At 49.8% G+C, this 24932-nt stretch overlaps 2 protein-coding genes across 11 annotated transcripts in view; one reads left to right on the top strand and one right to left on the bottom strand.

The window, feature by feature from the left end:
* Nucleotides 1-24932, bottom strand: part of NOTCH2 (notch receptor 2) — a 259660-nt gene that overhangs the window by 105381 nt on the left and 129347 nt on the right. The gene's annotated exons all lie outside the window — the stretch shown is intronic.
* PACS2 (phosphofurin acidic cluster sorting protein 2) overlaps nucleotides 1-24932 on the top strand; it is a gene marked incomplete at its 5' end in the record, with an annotated part of 69212 nt that overhangs the window by 7755 nt on the left and 36525 nt on the right. For 8 of the 10 annotated variants that reach the window (XM_084527076.1, XM_084527075.1, XM_084527073.1 and 5 more), the window contains 6 exons: nucleotides 12572-12659; nucleotides 16116-16205; nucleotides 19103-19228; nucleotides 21502-21664; nucleotides 22688-22761; nucleotides 23530-23610. In XM_084527076.1, coding sequence (XP_084383202.1) covers nucleotides 12572-12659; nucleotides 16116-16205; nucleotides 19103-19228; nucleotides 21502-21664; nucleotides 22688-22761; nucleotides 23530-23610 — 622 coding nt within the window. The remainder of the gene's footprint in view (nucleotides 1-12571; nucleotides 12660-16115; nucleotides 16206-19102; nucleotides 19229-21501; nucleotides 21665-22687; nucleotides 22762-23529; nucleotides 23611-24932) is intronic. The other 2 variants (XM_084527080.1, XM_084527074.1) reach the window with 1 other exon arrangement.

The following is a 24932-nucleotide window of genomic DNA, read 5'->3' as shown; positions in this document are numbered from 1 at the left end:
CATTCTCCCAAAGCTCTTTCCACCCTTCTGATGTACACTTTAAAGGGTCTGCTGTGGCTTTCTTGGGGCCGCCCTGCAGCCCTCCTCCCTGGTCTTTTCCTCCCAGCTGGGCGGCTTTCACTGCCAGCAGGATTGTTCCGAAATGTCCCAAAATGTCCCCTTCCCTGAAAATATCTCCGCGTGCTTGCTGCCTGCCAGAAAGCTGATCTGCTGCTTTCCCTCTCAAGTTGCACCCGGTGCCTTAAAATGAAGGATTTGCAAGGAAAGCTGAGAACTGCAAGAAGTGGATCATATATATTTCATGTCGCTGGTGGCTTGCTGGGGGCTGAACTCTGGTGTTTGCTCTTCCACCTCTTCCCTGGGCCGCACCTGAGAGCGTGCCACAATTTCAGGTGCTCCGATTTCTCTTTCAGGCTGGCAGGAGCTGGATCTTCTTTCTGCCAAGATTCTGCTTTTTTTTTTTTTTTTTTTTTTTGCTTAAAGGAGTGGAGCAACCAAGCGGGCTTTGTCCTTGCTTCACGGGTAGGCTTTGAGCATCTCCAGGTGCTTGGATGAGCTCCGCCTGCTTGTGCGTGGTCCCAGTGAGACCGAGATCTGCAGTTGCTCGCAGATACCAAAGCAGAGCAGAGGATTTTTTTCTTCCCGAGCATAAATCTGCTCCCTGGGACAACATTCTGGTGGTTTTTACCCTTGGCCCAGGGGGATGTGCTTGAGGGCGAGAAGCCTGGCGAGCGTTTAGCTCAAGCGAGCACGTGGAGCTGTCTCCGGGGAGAGGGGATTTCAGAGATGAATTTCCTCAGCCTGGCTTTCGATCAGCACGCTCGTGTTTTTCTGACGTGTAAATGGCAAGTCCTGCTGGTTGTCTGTAAAAAAAACAAGTCCGTGATAAGTCAGCGGTGTTGATTCAAGTGTTTCCTTGTTCCAGGATCGTACCCTAAAGGTACGGGCACTGGGAAACCCTCTGGAGGATGCTGGTGAAGGCACACAGCTCTTCGCAGGGCTTCTCAGGAGGCAGGGAAAAATACCCTGTTATCTTGTGTGCCTCTAAGTGGGGTGGAAATGGCTCTGCCCTGTCCGTAAGGTGAACAACCAGGCTGGAGTCCTGCTGTGCTTAGCTGGGACTAGAGGTGTGTGAGGCTGCCTCCGTGGCTGGCTCTCGGAAGAAACTCTTGAGTTAGTCCAACCATGGGATGCTTTCACCCCCCTTTTCTTTGCTTCCACTAGGTTGTCGTGTTTCTTTCTCTGGTGGGGGCCGGATTTGCTGATGGTTCACATTTGAGCTGGGAAAAATGCCCCTTGTTGGAGCTCTGGTATGCCTGCATACAATCAAAAATGTTGAGTGGGCTGGGAATAGCTCCCAGCAAAGTTGCATCGGTTTCTTGGAGCTCTTTTGTTTGATAGAAATTCCTTTCTTTTTCTCCCCCCTCTCCCCGTCCCCCTGACAGCCCACCTCTTTCCTACAAGGACGCGCTGAGGTATAATTCCCGATTGTCTGACCGAGGGGAAATATGCACAGCTGCAAACACATTTCTGAATGACACTTCATTGTGAAGGCATCTCTCTGAACAGGTTTGCAGTTCCAGTAGCCAAGCGATCAGAACGTGGCAGCAAAAAGAGGATTTTGTTGAAAACACTTGGCTTTGATTTCTCTGAAGCTCTGGGAACGCTTTGACCACTCGTGACTTTTACTCTGAGTGCAGGGAGGAATTACCCAGAGCAAGATAAATCCCAAGGAGATGCAATGGCTGCAGCCCCGAGAACAGGGTACGTAGCTGAGGTTTTGCTTAGCTCTCGCTGCGCTGTATGTAAAAGCTGGGGTTCAACAAAGGAAGCAGCAGATAAAAGTTTTATTGATGTTTGAAGCATCAGGAATATCCAGTCTTACGTGCTGCAGCTCTCCAGCACGTTGTTCAAAGGCGTGTTTGGGTAATTCTCCCCGACCTTCCCCGCCATGTGGAGAAACTTTGCATCTCCCCATCCTCCCTGGATCCATCAAACGAGATGCATTTGTGATCCTGTGCTCCTTATGGGGCATTACAAAGCCCGGTGTCTGAAAGCTGCAGGCATATCGGACTCCGTTGCAGTTCCTGTGCCCCCGTGCTGCCAGGATTTGTGTGTGGGGGAGCGAATCACAGCGATACAGAGAGCCAGCATCTGTTCAGAGGTAAGATGAAATAGATTTATTGATGTCAGGACAACACGGAAGGCTTGTTCCAGTTTAAAGGCAGAGTTTGGTGTAGCTTAGAGTGCACAATTCGCCAAGCTCAGGAAACTTCAGCAGTTCATCTCATCTCACACCGTTCTGGCCTCTCAAGCAGCACAGCAGTGAACGCAGGCTCCATCTCTAGCTTTTGTTTCTCTGTTTTCTGTCCTCTGCTAGCAAACTGCTGCTGCTCCTGCTGCCAGTCTCCTGGGCTGTCCTGCTTCCCATATTATCACCAGATTTTCCAACCTATTGTATGAGGAACTTTGGGCTTCCCTCCTGTGAGTGAATTCACACTCTCCAACAGCCTTGCTGCGAGTAGAAGCTGATCTGTGTTTGAGGTGGCACATCAGCAAATACAGACCCTGCCGAGCATCGGTCCCTGGGGACCGTGTCTCAACATGCAGTGTTCTTGCTGATTTAAGTGTGAAAGCAGAGAAATGACGCAGTAATTTGTCTGTTTGTGAACATACACACAGGGTCAGAATTCTCACGTATGCAGCGTACCAAGGTCTCTTAGTAAAATCTTAGTAAAATCTCTGCGTAGCACACACTCCCCTCAGTTCTCATTTCCCTTCAGCCGGTTTCGAGGTGCTTGCTGTGAGCTGATGAGCTGACCTTTGCTTCACAGCAGGGGCACTGAAGGCTCAAAATAAACACCTAGAGAGTGGTAGCAAATCCACACTGGCTGTCTGGCAGCCAGGGTCACATGCCAGAGCCCCCCAAACCCTTTTATTGTTCTCTGTAGGGAAATGTGGTGTCTTCAGAGGTGTGGGTTTGACTACCTTGGTGCTGGCTGTCATGCCAAACCACAGCCCTGGGAGACTTCTTGCAGGCTGGTTCTAAAATCTTAAGATGGGAGGCATTGTTCTGCTACTTGTAAGACATGAGGAGGTAGCACTAGGCGAAAAAAAAAGCTTGCTGCATGTGGTAATGGCTGTGGTCATATGGTAAAAATCAGAGGTTGGGTGCGATCCTTTGAGTCAAGGAAGTATGAAAGGAAGGAAACATCCCGTCCTGATGGTCAAAATATGTTGTGGTACACAACAGCTTGCTCCTATCTCATCCCACCGATGGCCCTGATGTGACAGAAGTGGTTTCGGACAGCTTGAGTGTGTGTATCTGCTTTCAGGATGCTCCTTGACTCATCCGTAAACAGGAGAAGTGGTCACAAGGCGATGCTGATACCTCTTTGCTCTGAGCATCGCCGTCACGGAGCATTAGCTGATTGCATCAGGTGAAGGTCTGAGAGGGGAGCGTTTTCAGGGAGCTGAGCCTGGGCTGGCTGTGGGCTTGGTGCTCCGTGAGCGGTCTGGTGGTGTGTCCTGCTCACAGGTGGATAACTCTGTCTTCGTGCTGGGTGTGCTCCTAGGTAACCTCTCCCAGCGGCGAGCCTTAATGCCGCCTCGCATCCATCCACGTGTTCATGCCTCATTTACCTCCATCTGCACTCATTCCTGCAGAACATCTCCACTTTAACCTGATAAGGCTGGCTTCGGTGGGAGCTCCTAGGGCTGATGAAAGGTTGTGAGCACTGAATGGGTTACGGTTGTTGTGAACCGCTTGTTTTTATTGCTTGTATGCAGCATTAAAAAACCTTACAGAGCTCCGGAACAAGTCCCGAGCGGTGTCCATCACAGCTCACCGTTCTGCTCGCTTACACGAGTCACTCCGATATTTCAATAAATACTTTGACAAATTGAACTAACAAGCCCGGGCATTTGCTTTGCCTTGCTGGCCTCTTCCTGCTTTCAGGAATGAAATATCACCAGCCGTGGTGCTGAAGAAATGTAATATCAAAATAATATTGAATCTCTGCTTGCCAGCTCGACTTCCGACAGCTGCTGAAGAGGATTAGAATATTAAGCAAATGCAAATGTTTCTCCGGAGCAAATCACTACGCTGTGCCTGCCACCAAAAACAGTTGGTACTGGTAGATCTTCCAAACTCCTCTCATAAAAATTGTGGTTCCTTTTTTCCCTGGTAAGCCCAAAGGTGCTGTGAGCTTGCAAAACAGAGGGTAAGCAAAGTCTGAGTTGCCAGGTTTCCTCCCTTTTCCGTGAGCCATGCAGTGAAATCTCAATTGTGAGTAGTTGTTTCTTTTTTTTTTAGAAAACATATAGACAACGTGGGGAGTTATTTTCTAACATGCGCTATTTATTTCAGCAGCGGCTCCTCAAAGTAGAGCGTGCAGGGTATATTTAGATGTGAAAGGAAAGATTGGGAGAAAAAAAGATGTATTCTGAGTGTTGTTGAGAGACGTTTTGAGATCACCCGAGGACTGGCGGTTTCCTTAAAGGAAGCTGTGTTGTTAGGAGTGGATCAGAAGAGCTCTGAAAGCCTGAGGCGTTCGCAGCCCCGCTGCAACCCAGGTGTCCCCCAGGCTGGGGGGACAGCCTGGTCGTGCACATTCCTGCCTCGGAGCTGGGGAAGGTACATCACAGTCCTCGCCAACGTGAGACCTGCTTCAGCTGCACTGCCGAGTAGCCTGTGCAGGTCAGCTTTAAAAACTGCAAGAGGTCCTAGTTTTTTGCTCATTAGTGCGTTTCTGGCTGGTTCTGTAGTTTTTAAGGCCTTTGGTGCAGAGCTTTTGTTGTGCCTGACAGCAGTCTAGGCACTGCTCTCCCTGTAATCCTTTCCAGTCCCGTTTAGATGGGTCTGGAAATTGAAATCCTGCTGCTGGTTACTGCTGAAGTTCCTTCTCTGGTGGTAGCGGTGGTAGTTCGACTTTATCCATTCAGTTAACCACGTTGCCTAGGCTGATGTCCTCAAGCATTTGGCTTTTAAAATCTCACCAGCTCCCTCATTCCTGGTCTTTTGTGATTCGTTTCCCGGCTTATCTCTCCTGCAGACAGTGTGCAAATAAGCAAGCGCTGCCCAGAATATTTGATGGAAGCAACGCGAGGATGGTGGAGCACAGCACAGCCTCAACCAAAGGCAGCAGGAGGCTTTTCTTTCCTTTTCTTCCAAGGGGAACTGAGTACTTTTGCAGTTTCAGCCCTTTCTTGACCACTGGTAATATTGCAAAGCTCCCCTCAGTTTGCCCCCTCCTTGCTGGGCAGGCAAATCTGCCAGGGATAGCATGTTTTAGCTGCTTTACCCGAGTTGTTTTGTTCCGTTTTGAGGGATGTTAACCAGTGTTTCTAATGTGTTGAATGCTGAATAGAGTTCCCCAGCTTTAGTGGCAGGATCTGGAGTTCTTTGTGGATTATATTTAGCGCTGATGGAGCTTGCTTTGTCAGCTGTGTGTGCTGTTGCCTTGTAAAAACTGGCACCATTCAAACCTAAATAAATGCCGCTGAGAAAGAAGAACCTTCCTTTTTAGAACTATTTTAACCTGTTTGGCTTGGAAATCATCTTTTGAGCTGTGGCCAGAGAGCAAATCAGTTGTCAGAAGTGCAGTCCCCTGTGTGAAGCACCTGTGCATAAATGACCTGGTGCCGTGGGGCATGATGAGAATCGTGCACAAAAAATGGTTCTAACTTCGGTGATGAATTCTCCTATGTCTTTGACTGTCATCCCATTCATCTCCGCAGCCAGCAGAGGAGCATTAAACGTGGGGCACGGAAGGGATCAGCGCGGACCGTTGGCCCCGTGGTATGAGGGCGGCGGGATGCACGTGCCTGGGCTGGAAGCAGGCCAGGATGGCAGGCGTGTTGCAGTGAGAGCAGCGCTGGGATCTGTGAAGTGTTCTTCCAGTCTGAAAGCAAGCCCAGCAGCAGGATGCTTTGCATATTTGGTTGCTCTGCTGGCTGATACCAAACGTACCATCAAAGTTCGCTCATGTTTTTCACTGCTGTTGGCTGCTCTGTCTTCACCCTTACGGGACATTTTGAGTTCTCTGTAAAAAAAGCAAGCAGCCATTTGGGCTGTAAATTATGCCTGGGTGGTTCTCCCATCTTGTTTATTTCAGGCCAAACTTTGCAAAAAAAAAAAAAAAAAAAACTTTTCATCTTGCACTCAATGCAACTGGCTTAAATCAAAGGTGCAGTATGGCCTGCATTGGGAATGGGCCACCTGCCTTGGGCCTGTGTGGGTCACTGAGGGAAAAGGGAGCTTGTGAAAGAACAAAACTCAATAAAAACCCTCTGAATAAGTTTTCAGACAGTCTGTTTATTCGGAGTGGTGTAAGGTGGGTCTGTCAGAGGAGCACCTGCATTTAAGGCCTATGTCCTGTAGGGTCTTGCCAGGCCTGACTGTTGCTCGTGCATTGAGGGATGGCTGAATGAGAGGCAATCTGCCATGATCCTGCCTGGTCCCCAGAACAGGCTGTTCGGCTTGCCTCTGTGCCAGGAGGTATCATAGAAGCTAATCCAAGTGGATGGAAATAAGGCAGAAATGGCAAATCGGTCATGGCCGAGAGCAGGCCCTGATATAGGGGTGCCAAGACGCCGTCTGTCTTTCCTAGCCCATTTTCCTCTCTGGAGGCTTCCTGGTCCTGAGCTCTGGTGATGAAGAGAGCGCTGTGATGGGTTGGTAATGCAGAGCAGCCCTGTGCTGCAAGCTCTTCTGACATGGGCCTCGAGTCACGGCTCCTGCTGGCATCAGTTTTCTCTACCCCTTCCATTTCTCTGGCCTGTAAGAGCTTTATGCAGAGCCTCTCGCTCTGCTGGACCTTCTCTGGAAGCCTCCTCTTCACCCCCTACCCACCCATTCAGTTTTTGCATTCCTTCCAAGATTCTCCCTTAGTTTTGGGCCATGATTCGTTTGCTCACGATGTGGGTATGCTCTGATCTGTAAGGTGGGGAGCTGCCCTCTCCCCTAGCTGGCTCACGTGAGCGCAGTGGGTTGTGCCTGCCTTTTGTTGCTGGCCAGCTGAGTTATGAAGCCCGGGCTCCAGAAATTGCCTGACCAGCCTGTATTGTACAGGCTCCCCCTCCCTGACATGCAGCTTTGACCGCTCTCATTAGATGCTGGGGTGGGACCCTGGCATTTCAGCGCTGCGAGGCTTTCTGGGCCAGAGTGGGCTTGGTAGAAACGCGGCTACCACTGGCCTTCGGTCAGCTGGATGTGGCTGTTCCTGGTCTGTCTCCATCCTGCTGCTTGTTCCTTGGCAGTGGTGCCTTTGGGTCACTCCAGCTACCACTAAATTAGCATGACAAACATCAGACGTGTTTGTGTCATCCACAGTATAGAAAATGTCATCCTGACAGTCTGTCAGACGAACCTTAACCCTCAATCAGCTTTTCACTGTTTGCTTACTTTAGTCTTTAAAGCTACTATCACCTTCCTACTCCCTCCAAACTTTTAAAACATCAGTCAAACCTAATCCACCAGTACTGAGGGCTCCTCAGTTCGTGTCAGGATGCCATGCGGTTGTTTGTGGTGGTGGATTTGAAGAGGCAAGCTGAGAAAGGTGTGTTTAACTCATCTCCTGCCTGTGCTTGGCTTTGCAGCAACATGGTGTGAACACGTAGGTGAGATAGACAAACTCCTTTGTGCTTCATCGCTTGTCTGAGAAACGGACCTAATCCCTGCTTGGTGTTTTTTCCTCCAAGTTGTCCTGTAGATTGATGTGAAGCCATCAAAATGAAGTTCAAGGAGCTGAATGTGCGAGAACCAAGATGGTGTCTGAGGTCACCGAATGTGTGAAGAAAGCAGCTTCAGCTCTTGTTGGAACAACTTCTTGAAGGGAAGGAAAGCTTCAGTTTCTCGGTAGCACAGTTCTGAGCATGTAGCTGGAGGCGAGCAGTGGTGACAAATGGGCTGATGTCCTGCTGATGTGACTGCGACCTCAGGTCTTGGTCAGGTAGTCAGGATGTGGTGGGAAACGGCTGCCAGCTAGCACACAGTTTCGCTTGGCTACCTGGAAAGAGTAGTTGGAGTTGTGGAGGCTTCACTTTAACCCCTTGCAGTGCCCTTTCCTTCTGAGATGACTGAAGCACTGTGAAGTGAGACGTGTCAATTAAATACGTCAAGTCCACGTTTGGTGATAAAGTTATTTGGCGTGCAAGGATCCTGCCTCGGGTGAGGCCCCCCAGAGCCAAGCAGCAATGTTTTGGCCTGCCGAGGGAAGAGCAAAGAGCTCTCTGCATTTTCCCACTGAAATGTTGGATTGGAATATCGAAGCTCAGCTGTGGTTTCAGCATTGTGTCATATTAATTGTGTGCTGCTCCTCAAATAGTAAAGGCATCTCTGCAAAATTCTAGGATCTCTTCAAAATGATGCACGTTGCAAAGTTTTGACACCCTCGCCCCTTTTGCGAGCTCAGTTTGGAGCAAGAACATTTGCAATCCATTTGTAGTGAGTGGGACAGTATTTCAGCAGTAAAAAGGCAGTGTTTGGCTATGCGTGTGTGTCCTTGTGAGGTCCTGGGTAGAGCCTGTTGCATAAAATAAGCTGCCATCCTCTTACCTGTTTGAACAAGACCTGCTTGCTGCAGCACTTCTGTGGGTCTTAGGCTCGAGAATCTTAAGAGCTTAATTCTCTGTTAATGCTGGGAAGTGGATTTCAAGATCCTTGAGAACAAGAACAATGAAAAATACTTGCTGTGCAATTGTTTCCTGGCTTCTTAAAGCTTACTTGAATGCATCTGTAGCCAAAACAGCTGACTAAAGCCTGCTGTTTAGCTCGATGGGACATGTGAAGGAAGGAGAAGGTGGCTGCGGATCCAGGCCCATGACATCTCTGCGAGTTGCACAAGTTATGTTTCTGGCACGAAGGAAATTGGTGTGCTCGACCTCTGTCTCGTTTAATTTGTTCCTGGTTGGTTTGTAGGCTACCAGAGAGCAGGACCAAGATGAAATAATTTGAGGGAATTAGCTCATAAGCCTTGGAGAGTGAAGAACATCTCTTCTTGTGTTTTCTGCCATTGATACCCGCAGCGGCCTTGCTGTGACACATCAGTGACATTTGAGGACAGCTTCTCTCCCCAGGCTAATTCCCCTGGGCCAGTACCGAGCCCTGCATCTAGCACGTGAGTGCAACAAGTACAACCACATCTTGTACCCCTCTGCCCGGGCAAAACAGGCGTAGGAAACTGCGTGTGCAGTTGGTCGGTAGTGCTTTGCAAGTGTTCATACCTTGCTTTAGCAGCTGCCTTGGAAAAATGCTGTGCAGGGCTTCTCGCTCCGGCCCGGCCCGCACAGCCGCCCCGGAGCTATGCGCAGAATGGCTCTGTTTATCTGGGAAAGTGTGTGTGTAGGCGGCTGTCTCCCTCCACTTCTCCTTCAAGTGGCTCACGATTTATTTTGGGCCTGTCTTGGATGTAAAGTGTCAGCTCGAGAGCAAACCACTCGAGGTTGAGGTTGAAAGCATCGGGGTAGGAGGCTGCTTGCTGTCCTGGACTGCCAAAGCGCCTCCGGGGCAGTGAAACCGTACAGTGACCAGGTGCCTTGCTTGCCTCCACCAGCTGATCGGTGTGTACTGAGCTCAGAAAAAGCGTTCCTGGAGTGAGGTTGCCTCCAGGAACGGTTTCTTCACAGCGCTTAACATGGGCAAAGGACACCTGTGTAGGGAGCTGGAGTCTTCCTGCCCCAGCTCCCATCTTGTGCTTGGAGCCCCGGTAGCTGTGGATGCATCTGTTATTATTCTTGACTTCCAGAGGGCTTAATTAAAATACAGGTCTTTAATTTTTAATTTTTCCTTCCTGTTGATTCGACTGTCTCTGCGTGAACAAGGCCTCAGCGCAATTACTGCGCTCCCTGTGGAGAGCCAGACATTTAATTCAGCGAGGCAGAGGCTTTCTTGGAGGGGATTTATTTTCCTGATCTTTTTACTCTGAGGGATGCAAAAGCAAAATACCCGGTGAGTAAAGAATCCGATGCCTTCTCGGGTTGTTCTGGGCATGTTTGGTGGTGGATCATGGTTACCAAAATGTGCAGATAACCCCCTCCTGGAGCAAGGAGCACGTGGCGGAGCTGTTCAGCACCACTTGCATGAGCAGGGCGAGTCAAAGCCCTTGGGGTCGGGTCCAGGTTTCCCCTTTAAAACCGGGTTCCTGCAGCGCTGCCGCAAAAAGGTTAAGTGTTTTATTCCTGGAGGAGGCGTTCGGGTGTCTCGTGATGGGCTAACCCCAGAAAAAAGGGGTCAGGAGAGCACCCCATGCCTCCCCGCCGTGGGAGTGCAGCGCGTTGACCTGGCTGCTCCTGCGAGGGACACTCGGCTGGGTGGAAATCTCAGATTTCCTTTGCCCTTTCCGACGTTCGCTTCAGCTCACTCGGTGCTTTGGCTAGCTCAATGCCCCACGTGCAGCCGCGGATCGATGCCGGAGCACACACACGGAGCGTTTGCCTGCGCTTGCGGCCGTGCAGCTGCAGGCTTTTTATAGACTGCTTAAAATACCAGGAGCTCCTTCGGCCTCAGGCCCGAGGCTTCCTCAGTTCCCGTTAGGTGTCTGTGTACCAGGTGATGTTCCCGTGTTTGCAGAGATCGTGTACGTCCATGAAACTTCCAAATGCAGCCTCAATCTATTTTTGTTATTATTATTTTTAAGATCTTTCCAGGTCTTCCCGTCTCTGTCCTGCTTAAAAACCTGCTGCTGTGGTTTTGAGGGGTGGATCTGACAGCGATGTGGCCACTGTTCGTGCTTGGCAAGTGGCCCCCAGGTGCCACCCAGCTCTGGGTGTGCTGGCACGCTTGAAATCTGCTCTTTTTGTGACAATTTGAGATCTGCACGGCCCCTTTCTGCCACTTACTCTGAAGGCTGCTTTGATTTGTAAGCTGCAAATTTAGACTCAAGACCTGGGACTCTAAACATGTTGAGGGTGAGGGTGTTTGGGTGGGATTTAAACTGCCTACTTTTATTTTTCTTTATTTGTCCCCTCATGGAGAAGATAAACATTTCATTGTTGTTCGTGAGAAGTGTCTTCTAGTACCAGCAGTCCAGCAGTGGGGGATAAAGAAAGCAGATGCGTCCCGTCTCTTTTTAACTGCTTTTGTTTTTCTGATCGCTCTAAAGGAGGCTTTTAATTTTTTTTCTTTTTTTTTTTTTTTTCTGAGCAGCAAGTGCTCCACAGGGCTTGATCAAAGCTCATAAATGATGGATTGAAGGAATGCCCAGCAGAGAACAGAACGCCCTTCTTGTGCTGTGCTCTGTGTGCTGAGAACACCATTGTTTCCTCGCGTACCTTTTTCCTCCTCGAGCTCGGGGCTGGGCAGAAAAGGCTTTTGTTCCTTGCCTGTCGGCCGAGACAATGGCAGTGTGTTGTCCTACCTCTGCTCTCACCACCTGACCGGCCAGAGCCCTGTGGGTTTTGGCAAGCCCGGTGCAATTGTCCTGCAGCTCCGGCGTTGCAAAGCAAACAAATGGCATCACAGCCTCCTTCCTCCAGATCCCGGCCGGGACGCTCGATGGGGGCAGCCACGTGTGCTGCTTCCATCGGGAAAGCTGTGCCCCGTCCTGCACTCCGGGTCGAGCCTCCTCTGCCTTCCAGCATGCTGGATTTGGGGCTTGGATTCGGGCTTTGCTCCTGGCCCGTGTCACGGATGGTGTCCGGTCCCCAGAGCCACCCCTGCAGCTTGCCCTGGCCTCTGCTTTCCTCAGGCTGAGCTGTCTGCCTCAGGTTCAGCCCTCCCCGAAGTTTGTTTTCTAGGCACGCCCTCGTAATTAAACCAGCTGGTGGTAACTTCTGCGAAGCTGTGACAGTGCCAGCATCCCGGGCCCATTACCTCAGAGCTTTAACTCGAGCTGCACCTAGGCCAAACGCTCTCCCTGCCCAGTCCCGGTGCTGGAAGGCAGACGTGCAAACAGCTTTAGCCAGAACAATGTAGCATTGCCTGGGTAAAGAATGTGATTTACTTGCGTATGTGTGGCATGTGAGCGCCAGGGCACTGCGTGAGCCCTCGCTTTTTTTCTTTTCTCCTTTTTTTTTTTTTTTGCTTTCCCATTAGAGATGTCTGAGCCACTTGTTAGCACTTTTGTTTGGGGGCGAGGAGGAGAACGCGTGGGTCGGCGGCAGGAGGTAGGAGTGAGATCTTCGAGAGAGCGGAGCCTGAAACCAAAAAAGCCAACAAACTAGTAAAGCTTTGTAAACAAGTTTAAAATTAGCCTGACCCACTGCTTTTGTATTGCTGGAATTTAATTCCCCTGACCCTAAAGCTTTTGGTCTGACTTGGAGCAAGAGTTCCCAGGCTGAGGTCCCTGGAGGTCCGTGCTGTGAGGCCGTGGGTCTGCATCAAACAGCCAGACGTACCTGCTGTCCACCTCATATTTTTTTTGTCCTTATATTTGTGGAAGGCTGGAGAAATTCGGTCTGAAAAGCCTGGGAAGCCTCGGGTATTTCTGCTGTCATTGTGTCTGTACCTGTGTGTGCCTTGTGGCTGGAGTCTGCTCTCCCTCAAACTGAGATGCTGCTGCGTGAGAGCTGCTCGGAGCTTTTCCTTTTTCAGGCATGATTATAACTGTTTCTCTTCTGTTCCTGTTTGCAGGTTGTGCAGCTTGACACTAAAGAAACTGGTAGTCTTAAAGGAGTTGGATAAGGAGCTTATTTCTGTGGTCATTGCTGTCAAAATGCAGGTAATTGCTGCTCAGTGCTGAGAATCAGACGTGTTGCTTGGGTAACGTGCTGCTTACATCCATGTGAGGGTCCATAACAGCCACGGGCCACTTCCCACCTACATCAGGGCATTCTGGAGATATGGGGAGTCTCTCGTGGTCCTTCCCCTGTGTTCCTACCACATCTCACTGTTGTGACTGAAGCCTGTTGTTCCCTGAGGGCTCAGCGTGAGCTTAAGGATGCTCGTTACAGATCACATGCAGTCACCTGTTCTTCCTGAGCTGTCACCAAACCCAAGCCTAGTCTGTATTTAACATGCTTTGGCCCATTCTAGGGCAGAACATCTTGGTAACTCAGTCCTGGCATGGGAGGGTCTGGAGGCTGGGCCACCTCCTGCCGAGGGGCAGCTCAGCTCTCAGGAGCCCAAGCTGGTTTTGTAGCCAGGTGCTTGTCAGTGGATTTATTGAGTGCCTGTACGTTTTAATTTGTTTCCATAAAAAAACAGCTATCATCCAGAGTAAATAACCTACTTTGCAGCATGGGTTTGTGCCATTTAATTAGGTGCCTACATATAGGTCATGCTGCCTGGAGGCAGGTTCAGAAGGAAGCGACTCAGTTCCACTCTGTGGCACAGCATCAGCTGGGCTCGAGTGCTCCCACCACTGTCAGTGCTGAAGTACTTACTGATTAAAAGCCTGGCGGAACTCTAAGTAGACAAATACCATTAACCGTGCTGAAAAGCAGCGGCTTTGCAAATAAAGGGACCGGCAAACTCCTGCAGAGCTCTGGTGGTGTCAAAATCCAGCTTGGGAGTTGAAATCACAAAGGCTGTATGGAGCAAGAACTGAAGGATTCAGAGAAGGATTCAGAAGCTGAGGATTTAGCCAATATCTCTCATCTCCGTGAGCAGTCCAGCTGGGACAAAATCGTGTCCCTGTGTGTTGGAGAGGGTCCCCACACCCCTGGCAGGGAGCAGAAAGGTAGGGTGCAGTTTCACACGCCTGAACTGATGGGAACCTCTGAAGACACACAGCTCTGGGTTTGCAGGCTGTCAGATGCTGCTTATCACGGCTGAAAGCTTTCCATATGTTTGTACTCCAAGACAGTGGATGCATCGCTGTAAGGGCCTGAGGCTTGTCGGTGAAGGATCTACGTGTAAAGTGTGTCAGGCCTGGGTAGGAAAATTGGGCAGCTTTTGCTAGAAAACCTTCTCCTCCTGTCTGGTGCTGAGTGCTTCTACCTTCTGTGGGTGGAAAGGGCTGGAAGTGGTGCCCCGGAGCTGCAAGTCTGAAGGGGTTTTAGCAGATGGGACTTTCCTGTCTATTTTGGATACCCGCTGTGACCTGCCTTGCTATAGGAAGTCAGACGCTGAAACCCGAGCAGTTCTCCCGCAGTCCCCTCTGCAGCGGGGCCGATCCCTGAAGACCTGGAAAGCGAAAGGACTCCTCCTGTATTGCTGGGAACGTTTGGGGTGCTTCTCCGACAACTCCCAGGCTGCGCCTCACACCCCTGGGCCATCCTTTTTGCCCTTGGGCTGTCCTTCCAGCCGACCTGGAGGTAACGTGGCCGCGACGACTGCTGTCCTGAGGGTGCCCATGGCTTCACCTCGGGTGTCCCTGGCACCGATAGGGGTTCGATCATCGCCCCTATCTCGTCGTGATGTGCCATTTAACGGTAGGTCGGCAGCACTGCCGCTGTCCCCGAGGCAGGCAGATTTGAGGCACTCTTATTAAAGCCCCTTGACGGCTCGCAGGTTATTATTACGGTGCTGACAAGCTCTTTTAAGGCCGCTGAGTTTGCCAGCGCTCGGGTGTCTGACACAGCTATTGTTTGAAGCTGGCGATACCGGATCATCAAATATATGATCTCTGTCAAAGGACTCGCTGTCTTTGCACGGGGAATTGCAAGAGAGAGGTGTCAGGGCCTGGAGCCCTTCCAGAGGGGATGACTGAATTCAGACCTAATGAGAGCATCGCACCTGCCTTTCCCATGGCTCCTCGCCGCCACCCGAACAGGGACGTTCAAAGAGTTGTCAACGCCATTTCCCAAGCTGCTGCACTATTTATCTGCTGCAGTCTCCTCCAAGCAGTTATATTTGGGCCTTCCTTAGATTTAGGGTTGCGTAACGAGTGAAGCAAGACTGTGACTGCTCGGAGATTTGCAGCGGCGGAGCAGATGCCGCTGTTGCCAGCAGCAAGGCTGGGCGTGCTTCACTTGCACGCGTGCTGCTTTTCCTGGGGGGACCCTTCAGCTTTCTGCCCCTGCTCTGCTGCCTGTCTGCAGGCTTCCTGGAGCTGGGCACCTCTGCCAAAGTGTTTGGGGAGGAAGGGATGCGAAGGAGTCCCGGCCTCTCTCCCTGGTCTCGGGATGCTCTCTGGGGCTGAATTACCATACCCAGTTCTGCTTTGGACGTAGCTGGGCCGTGTTTACCCGCTTGCCTGTCTCTAGTTCCCCAGCTGGTGCTTTTTGGAGAGCTGCAGTTCCGTGCTGCTGGGAGATCAGCCCGGCTGGACAAAGCCAGATCTGCAGCCTCAGCAGAAGAGCGAGCCAGCGGCCTCTGAAACTTGCCACTGTTTGAACAGTGCGGGAGCGTTTGCTGGGCAGCACTTTGTCATGCTTCCCTGCTAGTTTTCCCTGAAACGTTCCCCGAAATGAAATGCTCACGCAGGAAGCAGCCCCGTAACTCAGCGTATGGCAGCCCAAACAGCGCTGGTGTGGAGTAATCCTGTCACGTCTCCAGACTCCCCTGCACCGTTTAGGGGATTTCTTTTCTCTGCAATCCCAATCGCTCAGAGCTGTTGGAACAGGTTGAAATCCCCGCTTTCCCCAGGGAGGGGTGTGTGTAGGAAGAGAAGAGATCAGTTTGTCGTGGCCAGCGCCGGAGGGTTACGTGTGACACTGCAGCCTGCCTCCAAACCCCGCTGCGGAGCCCGATACCTACGGGCTGAAATCATAAACCCCGGCTGCAGCTCGAGGGCTGGGGGCTGACTCACAGCTTCTGAACGTTGGGGTTTGGCAGAACAAAAGCTGCTTTGTTGCAGCGAGGGACAGTAAATATGCCCAAATCTTTATTAGTCAAATATCTCCCTTTCATCTCATTAATATTTCACAGGCGTGCAAGGTCAGATCCATCCGTTCGCTTTCTCTGTGGCAGTCCCTGAAAACACTTCCCAGTTTTTCTATAAAGGGGACAGGGCTGGGATGGCCATTCGAGGCTTCTTCCATTTCAGCCCAATCTTCTACCCCCTCCCCAAGGCCAGAGCCACTCCAGCAGTGCCTGCAGATCAGCACCCAGCCCTGCCTGCAGCCTGCTGCCCCGTCTTTTCCCTGGGGAGAGGCAGACCATGCAGCCCTAAAGCAGCTCCGGGTGGTATCAGGGAGGGCAGGAGCCCCCTGATTTCACCTCTGAGCCTGTCGGGTTGGGTGGTTAAGGAAAGGGCTGGGGGATTCACCACGTGGACTTTGTTTCTGTGCAGGGCTCCAAGCGCATCCTGCGGTCTCACGAGATTGTATTGCCCCCGAGTGGACACGTGGAGACGGAACTTGCGCTGACCTTCTCGCTGCAGGTAGGGCGGGACGCGGCCTCGGGGCCTGTGCTCGCTGCAATTGCTGCTTTTCGGTGAGATTTGGTGCTTCCTGGGTCTGTGGTCAAGAGCCTTGTGTTGGTTGCTCTGTTCCTCAGAGCAGCCTGCCCTGGTGCTGCCTCCTGAGTAGGGAAACGAGGTAAATAGAGGCTGGCTTGCTGCAAGCAGGAGGGAGGATCCTGCGTGCACGCAGCAGTCAGACAGACACTCAGAAGCATTCCGATCTGGGTTATCTGTATTTTGGGACTAGATTTTGAAGTCGAGAGTTTGATCTGGTAAGAAGAAAGGCTCCAGGGATGATGCGAGACAGAGCGGTTGTTACTCTGAGACCTGGGTAGACTCAAAGCAGATGAGATTTCGGTGCAGATGGGTGATAACCCCGGGACTGCACAGACAGGTATGCAGATGGCTGGTGTTCGTGGTTGTGTCCTGACGCAGCCCCCAGGCTGGGTTATCTGCAGCGTTGCAGCCCTCCTTGTGGGCAGGAATGACACAGCCACGTGCTGGGAATAAGGATGCGTGGCCGTGGGGGCTGCAGCTTTACAAGGGCAGGGAGCAGAGCCTTAGGATGAGCCACGTCTCCCTCTGCCAGTCCCGTGTCGGAAAGGAGCAAGTGTTTCTGCCCAGCTTTTTTGGAATCAACCAGGAACGCGTTTGTTTTTCTGCAGCTCAGAGCAATCCTGCAGCAGGGCACAGAGCACTGCTGTTAAGTCGGTTTCTCCTGAAGGGGCTGGGAATTGAGCCAGAACAGAGGAGGAGGATGTCCGTGACACTGGCAGCCCTCAGAAAGGAGGGTGTGAGAGGAGCAGGCTTAATGCAGAGACGTGCTGCTGCTCTCTGACTGCAGGCAGGATCAGTGCTCTTGGATGCAGCAGGGCCTGGGAAGCCTTCCTGAAATGGCACAGCAGGACTTTTATGACAGCTTTTATTGTTTCCTAATTGGGCGATGGCTGGAAGCTACTCTTAGCTAATGACTACAGCCTGAGCCAGGTACAGTCTGAATTTAGTGCCTGGGATATTTTGGGAGTGGTGCTGGGCCACCAAGTAAAAGCGTGTGGATGTCTCAGCGGGAGAAAGTCTCGGCGTCTTGCAGCAGCCAGCAGCTCCATCCTGCGCTCTCAGCTCTCCCAGCTCCACGCCTTGCTCGGTGCTCGCTGTGTGGACCTGCAGCCCCTTTTACCTTCACAATCACGTCCTCCTCAGCTCTTCCTCCTGGATGCAATTCTTGTTCCTTACGCAGAGCGTTTCCTCGTCAGCATTGAGGTGACAGGACAGGCTGGCACAGCAGCGCGCAGCCCGTTGTGGCTGGCAGGCTCTCACTCCAACAGAAGGGAGGAGTTTCCTGTTGCTGTTACGCAGCTGGAGGAAGGAAAAATAGTGTGTCCGAGCCCATTTCACCTCACTAGCTAGGGCTAGAGCAGCAGTAGCCTTTCTGGCAGGTGAGCTGCCTTAAAGGTAAGCTGCCCTCACTGCTCTTCCTCACCCGTGGGTTTCTCAGGATCAAATGAAATTCCCTAGGTATCCCAAGCACAACCTCACCCATCTTCAGAGCACTTAATTCCTGTGTTTGATCCTCCCAGATGGGGGGGATTTTGTCACCTGGGCTTCAGAATGAATTTCTTGCTTTGCCTCTTGCTGTCCTGGGCTGTGTGATGGTCCCCTCTTCTCACCCCTTGGATGTGCCTTGCGGTGCTTGGAGCTTCCCCTAAACATCTCGTTTCCAAAGATTTTGAGCCAAACTGTGTCACGGACTGGCAGTTACTGAAAAGATTTGGTTGAAACCATTCTTTAGAATTCATAAGCCCTGGCAGCAGTTAAAAATAGCTTGGTGGTGCAGTGGAAATGGCTCAGCTGTTCCAGAGGACCTTGCTTTTAGCCGAGGAGGTGAGTGGCCTGGGTGTCTCTGTATTTTTTTATTGAAATCATCTCTACGAATGTTCATCAGAGGTGGCAAGGAAACGCACCTTTGAAAATCAGGAACCTGCACGTGTATGGACTTGAGCCATCCAGTTCAGTCCCGAAAGCTGTGCACGTTGAGATGTGTGATGTGTTTTGTGATGGCCTTTTAATTGCGTGGACTGTTCTGGTGTTCCTCTCTTCTGTGTGGCCACTTCCTCGTGCAGTGCACAGAAGATCCCGTCCTTGCAGAGCAATTAGTTAATTGGTATTCCGCTTGTTTGTGCGGCCGCTGCTCCTGGCTCTCTGCAGAGCAGCCAGGCCTGCTCTGGACTGCAAATTAATACCTTAAGGTTTCTGGTGACACCCAGCTCTTGTATGTATCAAGCTTTTTCCTAGGCAGCAAGTTACTTTCAGAATGTCCAGAGCAAGGGAAAAATACTTTTTGCCTGTGAAATGAAGCATTTTTCTCTGAGGTATGTCCAACGTTAGGATCCCTGCAGTGAGGTTCTCCTTTCTGCAGGCCCAGGCAGCCCAACCCATTTCTTGGGGGCTGCTCGTTGCTTTGGAACCAGCCTCGGTCCCAGCCCTTACAAACCAAACAGCTCCTCTGCACCCCTGGGCTTGAACTGTTCCTGCAGGTGCAGGGCTCCCCGAGCTCTCCCCCTGTCCCTCGGGTGGCCTTGGGGCTCTGGCAGAGCTTTGCCAAGGCTGCTTTTGAGGTGAGAGGTGGCTTGGCTGCTCCCTCAGGGTGGATCAGGACTGCATGAAGTGCTTGGCTGGGGAAATGAAAGTCCAGAGCTGAGAGCTCCTGTGAGAGCCTCTTTGGGATAACAGAGGGTTGTGTGTTGAGGTTTAGTTCATGTAGGCACTTCTAAAAGCCCTGGGGTTAACCCTAGGAATGGGATTGAGCCATGAATCAGGCAATTGGGAGATAATGTTATGGGACGTAATAACCTTTTGCATTGTGTTTCCAACCTCAGTACCCTCACTTCTTGAAGAGGGAAGGCAACAAGCTTCAGATCATGCTGCAGCGGCGGAAACGGTACAAGAACCGAACGATTCTGGGCTACAAGACTCTGGCTGTTGGCTCTATCAACATGGCTGAGGTGAGCAGCATTTGGCATGAGCCATACTTCCAAGGGGGGGTATTTTCCCCATTCCCTTCTCTTTAAGCCCCGTGTTGTCACTCTCCTCATTGAGGAGTACCTGGATGGATTTCATGTGACTGTCTTTACAACTGCAATTAGTAGTCAGAGAAAAGTATTTTTAAAAGATTTTAGTATTGAGCAATAACGTTTTGTGTTTTCTAGCTAATATCTTGAGAGCTAAGGGTTTCTTGAGGGTTGCTTATTAGCTTACAAGATTTGTGGTATTTTTTTAGCCTTGTTTGGTTTTGTTTTGAGTTGGAGGGAGTCCAAATAATTTCACCCAAATGCAATATGAATCCCCGTTGTATTCAGGACACTTCAGCATGTATTTAAATACTTGTACATTTTCTTTTTTACTGTGTTTTGGAAAAGAAACAGTAGAAAGTCCAGTTGATTTGGTTGAGTTTAACTAATGCATTTGTCTCGTGTTCTTAAATGTAAAAATGGTGTTTCATATATGCAGAAACAAAACTGTTAGGGGCACTTGTGCAAGCCTTCCAACCCTAAGAAATACGAAGGTTAAAGCAACTGAGGTTTGCTCTGTTTCCCTGTGCTACTGTGTGAGTTCAGCATCATGTAGTTTTCATCACTTTGCTTGAAACACCCTTTGCAATTCCTGTTTGGTTGTTCTTGGTAATTTAGGTGGAATTACCTGTGCGTGAGAGGTAAATAATAAAAATGTTCAGATTTACTCTTAAAATTAATGCTGGAACCAAGAATGGCTAAATTATTCACTAAAGCATTCTGAATGGCTTAGCTCCACGCTCATTATTTCATGCCCCGTTTAATCTCTGCCGTTTGTGTTCGCATATTTAGAGATGTGCTTAGCAGAAACAAATTCGGTTTAACGCCAATATTTTTCATCAGACTACATTCTATCAGCAACTTGTTACCATCCACAATAGATAATGTTGTGCTGTGGAGAGTTATTACTGTGTTAAATAATTCATTATAAAGAACACTCCATGTGTGTGAGTTAAGCTTCCCTTAGACTTGCAGTAAATGTTGAATTCCCCATTTGAATCAGCCAAATTCTAATTTATAGTGTTGTAGCTAACATTTTTCCTGTACCATGTTTGGTTTGTTTAAGAGCTGGAAGTTAAATATTGCTGTAAGGCAGAAAATGTGTGGGCCCATTAATTAGACCCATCAGTGAGCTTCTAAGTGTTGGGCATTTGCTGCTGCGTGTGGCTTATTTTTTCGGTCTTTCTGTAATGTCAGCTGACTGAGGTTAGAAGGTCATAAATTTTCAAAGGTTCACTTTGTTGGGAAATAGTTGCACTCCCGCTCATCTGGAATACTTCAGAAATTGAAGACTTCAGGTAAACAAACCCTATACCCTCTTTGCAGTTTGTAGGGTAATGACCCCGAGACAGTACATTTAAAAAAAAAAAAAAAAAGTTATTGTGGCAGCTGAAACAAAAGAAAGCAATGAAAAGCTATCGGAGGCATGAGTCTGAGCAGAGTTTAAGAGCAGGGGGCATATGTTCCTCATCAGCTCAGGTCATTTTAAAGCCACGTGAGGAGCTGACAGGGCAGCCCGGTGTGCGGTAGAAAGCTGAGGCGCAGGCAAGTAGGGGTGGGGAAGCAATTTCTGACTCTGGGGCAAGAGGAGAACCTGAGCCTTAAGTTCAGGGCATAGCTCTGTGAACTGTGGGTGGCAAAGGGATGATAACTGCAGAAAAACCCACGCTGAGATATCTCTCTGCCTCCTCCATCATCTTGTTTTTTTTGTAACTCACCTCTTCATTAACTCAGGGTGGCCAGCTCCTCTGAGATTCAGGTGCCAGCTCTCTCAGACACTTTGCTGTGTGTCCCACCAAGAATTTTTGCTTTTGCTGGCTCTTCTGTTGGGCTTTAACACAGAAGTGAGTTCCTTAATTAGCTGTTCAGAAGGTTGGTAACCTGATAAGTCAAATCAGTACTGTGTTGTGGAAGCAAATACATAGTAATGAGGTAATCAAGTATCATGCTTCAAGGATGAGCTAATCAGCTGTCACACTCAGAAAATTTTTCCTTTCTTTCCATCACTTGCATTAATAGTCAAGTAAAATCTCAGCTAGCATTGCGTATTGCCTGCAAGTGGCTTCTGCAGTTGCAGAGTGTTGGCTTCCTTCTGTACTTGGAAATCTGAAGTAACTCTATTAACATAAATAGCTCTCGTAGTATGCAAATGGTGCAAGTTTAAATACATTTAAATGCAGATTGGTGCTGCTTGATTTCTGTCCCAGGTCATGCAGCACCCCACAGAAGGTGGCCAGGTACTAAGCCTCTTCAGCAACATCAAAGAAGCTGCAGTGAAGGTAGCAGAAATCTGGATCTTCTCCTTGTCAAGTCAGCCAATTGACCACGAAGACAGCACAATGCAGCCCAGCCAGAAAATCAAGTCCACAGGTAAGAGTACAACCACATGCTCTGAGGACTAGTGTCTCCTAAACTAGCTGCAGTTAAACCTTAGATGGAAACAGCTTAGATGCTTCTGGGGACAAATGAGAACTGGTTTGCATGAGTTTCGTACCAGTAACTGATGGCTGCAAAGGAAACCAACTTTGCAAACCTGTTGCTGTGTAAGCAGGGAGGGTGACAGGAGTTGGGGATTGTCAGAGGTTCTTCTGCATATCATACCAGGCTTGAGCCATCCAGCAAGTTAGACGTGTGCTCTTCCAGCATTACTGGTAGGTGTGCTGAGAACCTGTAGCTTCTCACAGGGCTAACAGTGTCATATTCAGGAGATGCACATTTAAGCTGCTCTGCCAACTTCTTTTTCCTCTGGGTGTTGTGCAACAAATGTCGTTAACCTCTGTAAGACCTAGAAAGCTGCCACGTGTTTTCTGTGGGCTCTGGTCTGCTTTAAAGAGAGCAAATCCAAGTGTTGTGCACTGTGTAAGAAAGTCATTGGGTTTTTACTTGTGATCTTCCACCTTCTTTGTAGTACCAGGCTTCTGCTCACTGCCAGCAGAGTGACCTGTTGGAGGTAGTGCGTGCAGGTGTTGCTGCCTGAGGACAGGCAGGACACCTGAAGTGTCACATCAATAGAATTGAGACTCTCCTGTCATGTCTTACTTGTTTCTGTAAGTTAGATGTGCCCACTTAAGGGGAAAAATGATTTTCCTTGTGAGGAAATTGCTGCTGTCTGCCAGGTGGTTCTTCCCAGAGTAAAAAGGGATGGTATTTCAAGGAGTCTTATCTGCGTGCTGGTTTGTCCTTCATATTAGATATATCTTACTTGTTTCTCGTCTCCAGGAGGTTCCCATCTCACTGGTTCAGGCACAGATAGAAGATAAGCTATCAGGCCCCTTGTGTGCCCCCTTTCTGGGTTTATTGCTGTTAGTAGGCTTTCTTTGCTCCTGAGTTGAGATTGTCCCCTCGCATTAAAGGAGTTTCATGGGATCTCTCCCCTCTTTCCTTCCCTTTCAGACAACTATTCCGAGGAGGAGTACGAGAGCTTCTCTTCTGAGCAGGAGGCCAGTGATGATGCCGTACAGGGCCAGGTACTGTTTAGGGCATGGTTTCTCCCTGTGAGGAGTTCTGTAGAGCATGTACATCCTCAGCCTGTGCTTGAAGCTGTAAGTCTAATTCTCTAGCTAGACCATGACAGTGTGAGACTGTTACCGAGTGTTCAGTGCAGTGGCAGAAGGAGAATGGAGATGCACAGGATCCCATTTCTTCCACTGTGCTGTGATTTATCTTATGTGTTGATTTGAGCCCCCTTAAACACTAAAACATTGGCATTCCTATGCATTTCTCTGCTCAATGGTCAAGGCATCAGTTGATTGCTTCTGTAATGCTGACTGGATTCCAAGAGCCCAACTAGGCCCCAGCTGTCATGGAAGGGCCAGTGGGATCCGAGTCAGATGCTAGTCTTTAATACCTGCTGCAAAATGAGTCCTTACAGAGAACCCCTGAGTAGATATGAGATACATTTGAGTTTGGATCTGACTTGCTTCAGACTCTGGCATCACTTGCCTCCACCTCTTGGAGGGACTGAGAGAGGAACCCACTGCAACGTGGGGCTGAAACTATCCTTGTTCCTTCAGTGTAGAACTAGGGCCGTTTTGCTTCTCTGTTCTGGTATTCTGGCTCTCTGCAGACCTGGCTCAATTCCTTTTTCCTCTGCCACCATAATCACAAACAATTAAAGCAAATGTTGAATGCCTGGAAGATAGAGCAGCATGTTCATAGAGGGAACATTGTTAGGACTTAAATGCTCGTGTGTCCCCAAGCCACGAAGGTAACGAAGGAATCCTCTTTCTGTTCAGGATTTGGATGATGATGAGTACGAGCTGGGGAAGCCCAAGAAGCAGCGGAGATCGATAGTAAGAACGACGTCCATAACCAGGGTCGGTGGAAATTAGTTTTACTAACACTGATGGGGTTTGGCCAGGATTTGCAGTGCATGTGGCTTGTGGGAGCAGCAGCACTAGGCACGCTGGCCCAGCAGAGAGCTTGGGGGCATGGTCACAGCATGTGAAGAGAAGGCAGAAGCTGTCAGAGCAGGGAGTGGGGCAGTCCGTGGTGTGTGTGCCGTGAGTGTCCTTCAGCTGCAAGATGAGGGAGCTCCAGAAATCATGTAAGCATGTGAAATTCAGCCTCATAACGAAGCCAGGGCAGAATCTGTGCTCACGTAAGTCCTGAAAGCATAGCTTCAAGGGAAGCTCTTCTGCTTGTGCTCTGCATGGGAGAGACTTGTGGAAAGGTTTCAAAACAAATTTAAGTAGCTCAGTTGGGCTGGAGCTTGACGATGAACCTGAGGTGGTGCATGTGCTGTTGAGGAAAAGGAGTAGCTGGATATTGAAGGCTTTGGTAGGTAGCATGCAGCCATCTGCCCTCTCACAGCAAGCATGTGATTGCCTGTAAAACTCCTGTGTGGAGCACTGACTTGTGCTGGACTGCACCATAATGCAGCTTTCTGCCGACACAAGCACTTGTGCATGTCTGTGATGACAATAACTCAAATCACCATAATGGGCTAGGTTTCTTTTTGGACTTAGGAGTCGGTTTGGAGTTCATTTGTACCCTCTGTGAGGCTATTTTTGAAATCTGTGTTTTGAGAAGGTCTGGAATAAACACCGTTTTGACCTGAATGTACAATTAAAAAGATCCTCTATAGACTAGGAGTATGCTAGCTCATGTGCTTCATGTCCTTAGCATTGTTTTCAGGCATTAGTGACAGCACAGGGCAAAACACACACCTTAGTTAATATTTGAGCAACTTCTTCTTAATAAGAATGGCTTTCTGTCCCCGACCATTCAGCTGGTACTGAATCTCTGGTGTGCAGAGCTGGTGTAAGACCAGGTTACGTTCTGCCAGGAAATTTAACATCAGCCCAGCTCCAAACCCACCAGGGCTCCTGTCTGCCAGCTGTCAAAGCATTCAGGCCAGTGCTCAGTTCTTGCCATGCCACCTCAGCTACTGCCTGCTTTGTGTGCTCCCTCCACAGACTGCCACGCTGGTCTGCGTGATGAACGTTTTTACGTTTTTGCTTTACATCCCGAGTCAGAGCACAGCTCGAGCATGAGAGCATGTTGGTCCTGCAAGTGCAGTGGGGACAGCGTTTGAACCTGGTGAATTTATTTCACCTGAACTTCAGCTGGCCAGAAGGCAGCACAGCTTGCAGGATTTACATTCAGTGGTAAAGGGCTACGTTTGGAAGAGTGGGGT

This window comes from Aythya ferina (assembly GCF_964211825.1).
Source record: "Aythya ferina genome assembly, chromosome: 8".
NCBI lineage: Eukaryota > Metazoa > Chordata > Aves > Anseriformes > Anatidae > Aythya > Aythya ferina.
Note: the sequence above shows the minus strand (reverse complement) of the source record. Positions and strands in the feature narration are given on the sequence as shown.